General features: G+C 54.5%; 1 protein-coding gene across 4 annotated transcripts; it reads left to right on the top strand.

Annotated features, from left to right (window-relative positions):
- The first annotated feature begins 200 nt into the window (after positions 1-200).
- LOC140680781 (uncharacterized) lies at positions 201-8,390 on the top strand. 4 transcript variants are annotated; one of them, XM_072919450.1, is made up of 3 exons: positions 201-1,130; positions 2,612-2,878; positions 6,638-8,390. In XM_072919450.1, the coding sequence occupies exons 2-3, from the start codon at positions 2,630-2,632 to the stop codon at positions 7,970-7,972; spliced, it is 1,584 nt and encodes a 527-aa protein (XP_072775551.1). In that variant the 5' UTR covers positions 201-1,130; positions 2,612-2,629; the 3' UTR covers positions 7,973-8,390. The 4 variants fall into 4 exon arrangements, with proteins under 4 accessions (XP_072775551.1, XP_072775552.1, XP_072775553.1 ...); XM_072919451.1 differs by having other exon boundaries at positions 2,609-2,878; XM_072919452.1 differs by lacking the exon at positions 2,612-2,878.
- Positions 8,391-12,563: the final 4,173 nt, after the last annotated feature.

Here is a 12,563-nt window from a genome sequence, read left to right as displayed (position 1 = left end):
GGAAGCCTTTGAGGCCATGGCAGTGTGGTGGCAAGGGAAGCACTTCTCTGGGGCAGCTGGGCACATTCCTTCCTCTGGCAGCTTTCCAAGTCTCCCCTGCCTTCTCCAGCTGCCTGCCATGATGAGGTACATCCTCGTGGCCAATGAGTTTCCTGAGTACAATCTGTACAGGCCCCTTCTGGATCTGACAGAGGCACTGTTGCTATCACGCTAGCGTGGTAGTGTGGAGGAAGGGATTTAGAAAGGCCTTGGGATTTGGAAGCTGAGGAAAAGATACATTTAGGTATGAGGGAAAGATACATTTATGTATGCCCCATTGTTTCGGGAAAGTTTCGCTTCAGCACCTTTCTGTAAACCCCCTTCTCCCCACCCCTGAGCAGTTCCCATTGGACCTGACCCCTGGGGTGGTTCTGATGAGCCCATGCTGAACACTGTCTTTATTGTTTAGACCTTATCTCTTAATTTTGCTGTATAAAACTGTATCTGGGCTATAGCCCAGCGTCTTTTGTCCCTGCAACTGTTCAGGCAATACAATCTTTCTGGACTGCATACAACTGACCTCTCTTTGTCTCTTTATCTCGACTCCTTGCGGCGACCGAGGCGCACAGCCGCTCGAACCGTGCTAACCCAGCCGCTGCCTGGTAAGCCCAGTGCAGCGGGACCGCGGCAAACCCCGGTCCCCTGAGGGGACAGCTAGCCGGAGGGGCCCCGGGGGCCGGGGAGGGACGGGGGACAGCTGCAAGTGACCCCCGAAAGCCGCAAGTGGCGCACCACCGTGGGGCATTGCACCGGTTCGAGCGAACACGCCGCGGCCGCCGCGGGCAGTTCACCGGTTGGGAGCTTTTCCGGACACTGCGATCGGTGTCGCCGCGAGCGACAGAGCGGCGAGCGGTGCGAAAAAATCGCCACGCAGGCTGTTAGCTCCGCGGGGAGAAGCTCTCGGACCGCGCTGGTGGTGTGGGCACTCGCCCTTCCACACAAGCCCGGCAGGACTGCCGCTGCGGGGACAGGCACCGATTTCTGTCCGGCGCTGTGCCCGTGGATGCGAACGGGACCTTCCAAACACCCGGAAGACTGTTTGCGGAGTCGGGAACCGTTGCTGCAGTGTGTTTTCTGAAGAACGGCGGTGGGTAAGTCTCGGTACTGGCGGGAAGGGTCCAGCCAGGAGACTGGAGTCAGGCTCCCGTGTGCCCAAGGGGGGACACGTCAGCGCGCAGGCGTGTCGGGAGCTCCGCCGGGTCTTTAGAACTTTGGGGTTTTTACTGTAGCAGCTGGGTGAGACTTTGCTGTGCAGCCAGCGATGGGTGTTACGCTGACTACACAGCAGAAAGAGATTTATAAACAAGTTCAAGAACCCCTGCAGAGAGCAGGTGCAAAACTTCCTGAGAGTCTGGTGAAAAAGTTTGTTAAATGGGTATCTGTAAGTTTTTCGGAGGTAACAGAGCAAGATGTGAATGAAAGACAGTTTTGGAAGCGTGTGGGTGCAGTGTTGAGTGAAAGGACAAAGGCAGGAGATCCCTCAGTGAAAGAAGGTTTTATGAGAATCTTTTTGTTCGTTTATGACTTTGTGAAAGAGAGTGCAGACACTCGGGACGCCCGGGGAAGAGAAAAGGGTCACATCGCGTCCCCTGCAACCCCCCGCGTCCCCGGCTTTGAAAAAACTAACCGCGCAGATGTAGATTCAGTTCCTGACCCTTCTCCATCTCCTGATTCCGCTCCCGCAGCTCAAAATCCTTGCTTTGCACCCCCCAACCCCCTCGTGCAGCCACCACAAGATGGAGGCGGCATCGGGACATTCCCTTCTCCATCCCAGAATTCCTTGCTCCCCGTGCCAGCCCAGAACACACCCCCAGCCCTCGTGTCCCTCCCTTTGCCCGTCCCCAATCCCAATCCCTCCTCCCTTGCGGCGATTCAGCCCACAGTCCAGCCCTCAGCTCCTCCCCTCGCAGCTCCGTCACCACCCCCTGCCCCCGCCCCTGCCCTGCTCCACACGGTCCCTCCAGCTGCGGCCACTCCCACACAAGCCGCCCCCCCTCTCGCTCCCGGTTCCCTCGGCAACGGCAGAGCCGAGGCTGCCAGCTCCGGGGCTGTCGGCTCCGGGAAACAGAAACTGATCACAGACACCGATCCTCTGTTCATGGCCCCAGTTGTTTATAATGCGAGAGGACAAAATCCTAGATGGGAACCCCTTTCATACGATAGTATCAGGGAACTCTGCAAAACGAAACGTGAATTTGGAGAAAGGAGTGAATTTTTAAAGAGCATTTTAAAAGCTACTCTAAGTTCCAAAACTTTTGTCCCTGCTGATTTGAAACGTCTTTTCAGCTGTTTGCTCCCTCAATCTGAATTTAGATTGTGGGAAAGAACTTGGAAAAGGCTTGCAGGAGACCTCCTTCCAGAAATTTTGCAGAGTTCAACCCATTCCACAGATATAGAGGATGAGGAAATCACCTTAGAACATTTAGTGGGTGAGGGTGATTGGAGCCAAGCTGAGAAGCAAGCAGCAGGCATTCCCAGACCAGTGTTAGACCTGTCCAGGGATGCGGCAGAACGTGCATTTTTTAACATGCCTTCTAAAGAACCTGTCATTTCTTATATCGATTTGAAGCAGTCTGTTGCAGAGCCATTCATGGATTTTGTGGATCGAGTGAGAGCTTCAGTCGAGAAAAGGGTGCAGAATCCAGAGCTCCAAGATCAGCTCACACTAGAAATTGTCACCACAAATGCAAATGAAGCCTGTCAGCGAGTCATCCTGGCCCTTCCAGCATCGCCTCCACCCACACTCGATCAGCTCATTGAGGAGTGCACGAGAAAAGCTACACTAATGACAAGGGACTCAGTGATGAAACCACGGGGGAAAGTGATTGCAGAGGCAATGGTAACCCCAAAAACACCAAGGGCTGCCAAGCCTCCTGCACCCAAACGCCGATGCTATTTCTGTAACCAGGAGGGACATCTCATAGGCCAGTGCCCTCTGAGGGGGAAAACGGGGGCGGGGGAGGTCTCCAATCAGCAAAAAAACTGATTGGGGAGCGCGGTCCTATCCCGCGTGATGACACAAATGGGGTGGGCCAAGGTGTTGTGGCCAGAGCTGCTGTTCACCACATTGTACCTAGTGTCAGCAGCCAAGCTTACACCACTGATAAGACCGAACCTTACCGATTGAGACTCACTAAACCTGTTCATTTTTCTAATCAGGACTGGCATTTCATCACAGCCACAGCAGAGCTCCTGCCCCGCATTCGGAACTGCGAAACTCGCAGACGGAATGATCTACTAAACTGCAAGTACCTTGTCATTGGGGACACAAAGTACACTCCTAAGGAGATAGAAATCCCTCCTGGCATCGTTTCACTCGATCCCAGGACCTTCTATCTCATGGCACGCTGTGTCCACCCTCCTCTCTTCCTGGCGGAGGGACAGATCATTGCGCAGGCCATTCCTGTGCCCCGTCTTTTGTGTGATGATCATGCCCTCTCAGTCTTTTACACCGAGACGCTGGGAGAGGAGAAACCCCTTGTGTGGTGTGGCCTCCAGAGCGAGGGCCATTCTGTACTCCTTCAAGGGATGATGGACACCGGGGCAGATGTGACAGTCATTCCTCCTCAAAAATGGCCAAAGCAATGGGAGTTGGAAAATGTAGGCCACCCAGTTATAGGTGTGGGAGGTCCAAAAGTAGCACAACAGTCCAAAAATGTGGTCCAAATCAAGGGACCGAATGGTCAATCAGCATCTCTACGCCCATTTGTTCTGGATTCAAAATTCACCCTCTGGGGAAGAGATGCCATGTCCCAATGGGGGGCGAAGTTAGAACTACCAAGCCCCCAGGATTTTTAGGTGGGGCCACTTAGGAGCGCCCTACCCAAAAACTTAAGTGGCTCACAGATACTCCCGTCTGGGTAGACCAGTGGCCGCTGTCTACAGAAAAGACAAGAGCGCTCTCTCAAATTGTGAAAGAGGAATTGGCAAAAGGACATATAGTAGAAACCCAGAGCCCTTGGAATTCTCCGGTGTTTGTTATCAAGAAACCGGGGAAAGACAGGTGGCGGCTCCTCCACGATCTGAGAAAAATTAATAACGTCATTGAGGACATGGGATCTCTTCAACCAGGAATGCCTTCCCCATCTATGCTTCCCCAGAATTGGAAATTGGCGGTGCTTGATATCAAAGACTGCTTCTTCCAAATTCCTCTACACCCAGATGATGCACCATGCTTTGCCTTTTCCGAGCCCTCTCTTAACAGAGCGGCTCCCATGAAACGCTACCATTGGACAGTTCTTCCTCAGGGTCTCAAATGTTCTCCCACCATCTGCCAGTGGTATGTGGCCAGAGTTCTGTCCCCAGTCCGTGCCAAGTGGAAGGATTGCATTTTGTATCATTACATGGATAATGTCCTTGTTTGTGCCAACAGTGACAACGTACTTGCAAAGGCATTGGAGGACACTATCTCAGCCTTGTCGGCGGCTGGATTTGAGTTGCAAAAGGAAAAGGTGCAGCACCTGCCGCCTTGGAAGTATCTGGGCCTTGAAATTGGTAACAGAACCATCACACCCCAGAAACCAATGATAAATGATGATCCAAAAACATTAAGAGACCTCCACCAGCTTTGTGGGTCTCTAAATTGGGTCAGACCCTGGCTGGGGCTCACCACGGGAGAGTTGTCCCCCATCTTCAATTTATTAAAAGGGGGGGAAGAGTTAGACTCCCCGAGGGCCCTGACCCAGGAGGCCAGGGCTGCTTTGGAGAAAATTCAGTCCACCCTAGCAGACAGACAGGCCCACAGGTGTCGTGAGGGCTTGCCTTTCCGATTCATCATCCTTGGTAAGTTGCCACACCTCCATGGGTTGATCTTTCAATGGGACACAGACCATCGGGATCCCCTCTTAATTATAGAGTGGGTGTTCCTTGGTCATCAGTTGTCCAAAAGTATCACCAAGCCACAAGAGTTGATGGCCCAGCTGATCATGAGGGCCAGAGCTCGCTTGCAGGTGTTGGCAGGGTGTGACTTCGCATGCATTCATCTCCCTATCAAAATATCCACAGGGAGACTCTCTAAGGAAATACTCGAGCACCTGTTTCAGACCAATGAAAACTTGCAATTCTCCCTAGACAGTTTCACTGGACAAATTCTCATCAACCATCCAGGCCACAGATTGTTTGAAACAGAGTTTCACTTGATCCCAAAAAGTATCCAGAGCAGTGAACCACTGAAAGCACTGACAGTTTTCACAGACGCGTCGGGAGGGTCCCACAAATCTGTGATCACATGGAAAGACCCCCAGACTCAGCAGTGGGAAGCTGATGTAAAGGTTGTGGAGGGCTCCCCACAGGTTGCTGAGCTGGACGCTGTTGTCAGGGCCTTTGAAAAGTTTTCAGAACCAATTAATATAGTTACAGATTCAGCATATGTAGCAGGTGTGGTGTCCAGGGCAGAACATGCAGTGCTCAAAGAGGTTTCCAACCCAGTGATATTCAGTTTGCTCTCAAAACTAATCTTTCTAGTTTCACACCGAGAGCAGCCTTTTTTCGTAATGCATGTGAGATCACACACAGATCTTCCAGGTTTTATAGCTGAAGGTAATCGTAGAGCAGATGCACTGGCTGCTCCTCTGCAGCTGGCTGGCCAACCAAACATCCTCGAACAGGCCAAGGTAAGCCATCAATTGTTTCATCAAAATGCCCCGGGATTGGTCCGCCAATTCCAACTGCGGCGTGACCAAGCCAATGCAATTGTGGCTGCTTGCCCCCAGTGTCAGGAGTCCACTTTACCAACTGTAAGTTCAGGAGTAAACCCCAGGGGACTCCGCAGTTGTGAAGTGTGGCAAACTGACATCACACATATACAGGAGTTCGGAAGGTTCCAACATGTACATGTTTCAGTAGATACTTTCTCCGGAGCAGTCTTTGCCTCAGCCCACACTGGACAAAAAACTGCAGATGCCAAAAAACATCTTATGCAGGCATTTGCAGCCTTAGGGGTCCCCACAACCATCAAGACAGATAATGGCCCAGCCTATATTTCCAGAGCGTTTGGTGAGTTTTTACAAGAGTGGGGAGTGAACCATCGGACAGGAATTGCACACTCCCCCACCGGCCAGGCTGTGATAGAAAGAACACATCAGACCTTAAAAAAGGTCCTCCTTCGCCAGCGGGGAGATATCCAGGTCCTATCTCCGCAGATGAGGCTCTGCAAAGCCCTTTTCACCATTAACTTCTTAAATTGTTCTTTTGATAGGCCTGAACCCCCAGTCCTGCGTCATTTTAAACAACATCAACAGCTCAGACCCGAAGAGAGACCTCCAGTGTTAATTAGGGATCCAGACTCTGGAGAAATCCAGGGTCCACACCAGCTTATCACTTGGGGACGGGGGTATGCGTGCGTATCCACACCCTCTGGACTCAGGTGGATTCCTAAGAAATGGGTCAGACCATATACTGCCGAACGGGGAGTGAGTCCACCACAAAGTAACCCCCCTGATACTCAGGGGAATCCCACAGAAAACGCAGTTGCGTCAGACACAAAACGCCGCAAGGAAGGAGGAGACCCCTAATCCCTGTTTTCCTTTATACTGGCAGAGCAAATTGTACCTTTTTCAGAGTTAGTTTACCTTGTTATATGATTTTATCTTTCTTTCAGACTAGCAGAATGTCAATTTCCACATTCCTGCTCATCGTTTGGTTCCAGACAATGGCCATCTACCCGTGCACGGTGGACGCGTGGATTGTTCCACAGCCCAAGAAAAATGTGTGGGTCACACTCGCCCAAGCCTTGAAACAAGATCACATGTGTTTGTCTACTGCCTCAGCAGAAAATCCGATGTCCACATGTTTAGTAGGGGTTCCAAGTAAGGGGGATGAGTTTCCAATCAGTCTGGTCCGCTTGCAAAAGCAGGTGAATGAAAATAAAATACCTGGAGTAGGGAAAATACCAGTGCAAAACCCCCTCATTTTGTGGCAAAAGTGGATCCTAGACTTGCCCTCTGCTGAGGGAGAGCCCCAGGAATTAGAACTCCTGGGCTCTGCAAAAGCTGAATATTGCATTCAATTTGATTTTTCCCCAGCCAAAGAAGTAAAACTATATGAGCAAGTCAAACAGTACAAGGTGGAATTCAGGGCGGGTCAATGGTGCACAGCTGTCTATAAGCTGAAATTTGCATCCACCACTGATTTCCGTCCCCGCAAGCTGGACAAAGGAGTGTTTCTTATCTGTGGGGACAGAGCATACCCAGGAATCCCCTCTCGTCTTATTGGAGGTCCATGCACTTTCGGGCATCTGACCCTTGCTTCCCCCAACATGACCCAAATTCCAATCGGGCGAGCAAAAGGTGAGAAAAAAATTACTAAGCGAAGTGCAAGTCAATTTGATGAACATTGTGATGCAGAAATTTACCATTGGGCAAAATCCAAAAGAGTTGCCGTCTCTGTGTTTTTACCATGGGTTGCGGCAGCAAAAGCATTGAGTGAATTAGGCAATCTAGAATGCTGGGTGACGAAGCAGGCAAATTTAACATCAACAGCCCTGAGTAACCTCCTAGAAGACGAGGAAATAACCAGAAAGGCTACCCTCCAAAATCGGGCAGCTATTGATTTCCTGCTGTTGGCACATGGTCATGGATGTAAAGAGTTTGATGGTTTGTGTTGTTTTGATCTGTCATCTAAAGGCCAGAGTGTCCACTCGTCCATTCAGGAAATGAGAAGCCTCATTGGGAGTGTGAAGCAAGAAAATGAGGATTGGTTTAAAGATCTGTTCAAAGACTGGGACCTTTCTGGGTGGGCAGTGTCTCTTTTAAAAGACATCTTTTACTTTCTAGTTGCACTGTTTTTAGTTTTGTTAGCATTTGGGATTCTTAAGCGAATAATCTCCAAGGTCATCACCTCGAAGCCTAAGGCTTCCGCACCTGTTCTCATTGCTGCTGCCGTCACGGAGAGCGATTGGTGGGAAGACGACAAGCAGAAAGACACCGCAGTTTAAAAGCCGCAGTTTTACCTTCTCCCAAAGCACCGTTCATCTTATTAAGTAAAAAAGAGGGAGATGTTGCTATCACGCTAGCGTGGTAGTGTGGAGGAAGGGATTTAGAAAGGCCTTGGGATTTGGAAGCTGAGGAAAAGATACATTTAGGTATGAGGGAAAGATACATTTATGTATGCCCCATTGTTTCGGGAAAGTTTCGCTTCAGCACCTTTCTGTAAACCCCCTTCTCCCCACCCCTGAGCAGTTCCCATTGGACCTGACCCCTGGGGTGGTTCTGATGAGCCCATGCTGAACACTGTCTTTATTGTTTAGACCTTATCTCTTAATTTTGCTGTATAAAACTGTATCTGGGCTATAGCCCAGCGTCTTTTGTCCCTGCAACTGTTCAGGCAATACAATCTTTCTGGACTGCATACAACTGACCTCTCTTTGTCTCTTTATCTCGACTCCTTGCGGCGACCGAGGCGCACAGCCGCTCGAACCGTGCTAACCCAGCCGCTGCCTGGTAAGCCCAGTGCAGCGGGACCGCGGCAAACCCCGGTCCCCTGAGGGGACAGCTAGCCGGAGGGGCCCCGGGGGCCGGGGAGGGACGGGGGACAGCTGCAAGTGACCCCCGAAAGCCGCAAGGCACAGCCCTCTGACGTGGTGATGGCTCTCCTGCGTGTGGCCCCAGTGTGTGACAGGTACGGGGCCCACGTGTCCACAAGGCTCAGCAGCCCTTCACCCTGTACAGCCTGTCCCAGGTGTCTGACCAACAGAAAATTCCAGGGCCCTCTGGCTGCTCCCTTTGCCAGCCCTGGCCCCTGCCAGCCCCCCAGCGTGCTGCCATGCTTCCCCCCTGCCCCTCAGGGGCCAGTCCCCACAGGGCTGGGCTGCCTGCGTGCTGCCAGTGAGGGGCAGTGGGCAGAGGCAGGGCTGGCAGAGCAGCTCAGCTCCCCGCTGCCACCCAGGCCACGCTGCTGTGTCCCAGACTCCTCTGAGACAGAGCTCTGACCCCACAGAGCTGCTTTGGCCATGTGGAAGAGCATCATGTGCTCGCCCAGGACTGCAGAGCCGGCCATGCTCGTACTCCTCGATGTGCTGGGGAGCTGGCCAGAGCACAGCACGTGCACCTCCAATGGGGACCACACGGCTGTCCTTGCCCTGGCTGTGAGTTTCTGCCTTTGCTGGCCCCAAGGCCACCCCTCCAGCAGCTCTCCATCCTCCCTCCCCCACAGCGTCTCCCTGCCTCAGGCGCTGGGCTGAAACCTGGCCTTGGGGCAGCTTCAGGGCCACCAGGCCCGGTGCTCCCCCTGCGTCTCTCCGGGCCTCTCCCTCCCGTGCTCGGGCCCTGCCACACAGACACCTCGGCACTGAGCTCTGTCTCGGGCTGTTCTGTCCCTTGCAGGTAACTGTGGTGATGTGGAAGATCCTCCAGCTGCCCTGTGTCCGACAGATGGTGACCGTGTATTTCCCCCGCCTGTTTGTCCATCTGCTCTTCCAAGTGCTCTTCAGCACTCTGGATATGCCAGAGGAGGTCGATACCTTCTGGAAGGGATGTCAGTAGCAACACGGCCTTGCCACCAACCCCAACAGGTGCTCCATCCCAGTCCTCCTGTCCTTGCCACATCCCTGGGCAGGAGCCAGTGCTCCCAGTGTGACCCGGGCTTTGCTCTGCACACAGGTTTGCAGTGCGGACCCTGAAGTCCCTGCTCTGCCAAATGCAGCGCGAGGATGTGGTGGTGGCAATGGAATGCAAGTGTGGCTGGGACACGCTGCTCTGTGCTGACACCCACCACTATGCCGTGGGTCTGCTGGCCAGGTGAGACCCCCTTCACACTGCTGCCTCTGACATTTGTGCTCTGTGCCTGGGGTGCCCCACACAGTCCCTGTGGTCATGGGCCAGAGGGCCTTGTCACCGAGGGACAGCCAAGCAGACTGAAAAAGGCTGGGAGAGGAGGGTGCCCACAAGGAGCCGCCTCCCCAATAGCCCAGGGGCCCTTGCAGGATGCTGGGGAAAGACCAGACCTCTGTGAGTCAGTCCTGGGAGAGGTTTGTCCCCCTGGCCCACAGTCTTGGTTACTTTGTCTCCTGCCAGGGAGATGTCCTGTGTCTCCATCCCCTTGTGCTCCCGGATCGCTCGCTACATGCTCCGGCTGCTCAGCACACAGGAGCCACGCTGGGAGCTGCCCTCCCTGGCGTTCCTTGTGGAGGTGAGCCTGAAGGCCAGCGCTGCCTCGCTCAGCTGCCTCCCGGCTCTCTGCCCTCTCTTGGCCGCAGTGCCTGGGACGGTGCCCGCGCCCTGTGCTGCTGCCTGGGCCCGGCCCTGTGCGGTTCTGGGCTCCTGCCGCCCGGTCCCCTGTCACTGCCCTGTGCCTTTCAGGTCCTCGAGTGCCTGGAATTGAGTGAACGCGGTGCTGACAGAGTCCTGCAAATCTTGTCAAGGCACCTGAGGAGCGAGTGCAAGGAGAGGGGTCACCTGGTGCTCAGGGCCCTTCTCGAGCTCAAGGGGGCAGGGGCAGAGGCTGCACTCAGGAATGCAGTCGCTTGGGCTTGGCTGGGCTTTGGGCACTGGGCCAGCTGCTCCCAGCTCTCCTGCCTCCCGCTTCAGCTGCCCAAGTGCTTTGGAACAGCCCTTTGGCCTCTAGGCCCTGCAGCAGCAGGATGGCATTTCACAAACTTGTGTTCCTCACAGAGAGAAAAAATGTGGAGCCTGACTGAAAGTCTTGTGGAGCTCCTGTGGGATGCGGATGGAGAGATAGTTAGCATGACAGTCATGCTCCTAAACTTTATCATCTTGGACAAGGACATGCTGACACCCAGCCCCATCACACTGCAGCTGGTTGAGGCGCTCCTGCCACTCCTTGACCGCGTAAGGCTCACTGCCCCCAGACACGGCCACTGGCTGCTGCCCAGACACTTTGTGCCCTATGGATTTGCAGCCCTGCACCAAGCTGAGCTCCGTGCAGCCGATGCTGAGGTCTCATTTCTTCCCTTCATACAGGACAATAGCCAAGTGCAGCTGCTCTCCATATTGCTCTTCTGAACATTGATGACTTTTCCACAGGAAAATGAAAAAGAGGCTCTGAAGACACACGTGCACCAGAGCCTGCTGCCACTCTCCTTCCACTGCCAGGATGAGAACCAGCAAGTGGCAGAGGTGAGGACTCGGCAGCTGCTGCTGTTCCCCTGGCAGGGGCTGGGCTGCCTCCTGCCCTGGCACCTCGCAGGCTGCAGCCTCCTCCAGGCCTTGGCACAGGGACGAGTCCTGAGCCCTGGGCTGTGGGGCCATCTCCGCGTCTCTGCTGCTCTCCAGGCTTCTCAGGAAACGCTGCTTTGTGCGGCCGAGTTCCTGAAGAGGAGGGATCTTGAAAAGCTGGTGAAGAACCAGGAGCTGTGGAAGTTCACCGAGTGCCTGGTAAGGAGGGCCGGGAAGCCGCAGCCCCAGCCTGGAGAAGCCCCCTGAGCGCGGTGCTCGGTGTGCGGGCTGGCAGCTGTGCCCCTGCCCGCTGCTGCAGCCCGAGGCCGCGCGGGCTCTGCTCCAGGCTCCTGCGGCCCGAGCCGGGTGCCCATGGAGCCCCGGCCCGGCGGGGCTGCGGGGCCAACCCTTCCCTCCTGCCGCTCTCTGCAGCTGGCAGAGGACAGCAGCAGTGTGGCCGAGCACCTGCGCCGGGCCCTGCCCTACCTGCAGAGCCCACAGGAGCCCCTGCGAGAGGCGGCGTCAGGTTCATGGGTGAGCCACGAGCCGGGCCAGGAGGGTGTGTGGGCACAGGGCTGGCAGCGCCGCTGGCAGGGAGCTGTGCCGCTGGGCCTGACAGGCTCTGTGTTCCCAGGGACGGCCGGGAGGAGCTTGAGGGGACAGCAGGAAAAGCTCCAGCTGATCTGCAATGGTGAGACAGGGCAGCGGGCTGCCAGCGGGGGCTGCCGGGGCGAGTTGCAAGCCCTGCCCCAGCTGCGGAGAGCTCTGCTCTCCTAGGTAGAGCACACGGAGATTTCAGGGACACCTGGGGGATGCGTGGCCAGCAGCTTCGGGCTGATCCCCTTGGTCCCTGATCCCTCCCGGCCATGAAAAGAGCCGGCTGGGATAGCACTGGCAGCGGGGATCCCCTCGGCTCCCCGCAGAGTCGGGATCTGACCGTGGCTCTGTTCCTCTCTCTTGCAGCCCTTCAATGCCTGACAGAGGATGTCAGTAGTGCCATGTCAGAGCTGGCACTTCAAACATTGCATGTCCTCCGGGCAATACAGAGTGGGCAATACTCCATCTTCCAGAAGGTGCAAGATCATACAGCCCTCTGTGATATCACACGGACATCTCTGTGATGTCACACAGCCCTCTGTGATGTCACACGGACATCTATGTGATGTCACACTGACCCTGTGATGTCACACGGACATCTCTGTGATGTCACACAGCCCTCTGTGATGTCACATGGACATCTCTGTGATGTCACACTGAGCCTGTGATGTCACACAGACATCTCTGTGATGTCACAAAGACATCTCTGTGGTGTCACACTGTTATCTCTGTGACATCAGACAGACATCTCTGTGATGTCACACAGCTCTCTGTGAGGTCACACTGACATCTCTGTGACATCACACAACCTCCTCT

Source organism: Taeniopygia guttata, chromosome 28, assembly GCF_048771995.1.
Source record: "Taeniopygia guttata chromosome 28, bTaeGut7.mat, whole genome shotgun sequence".
Taxonomy (NCBI): domain Eukaryota; kingdom Metazoa; phylum Chordata; class Aves; order Passeriformes; family Estrildidae; genus Taeniopygia; species Taeniopygia guttata.
This window is presented reverse-complemented; position numbering and strand designations above follow the sequence as displayed.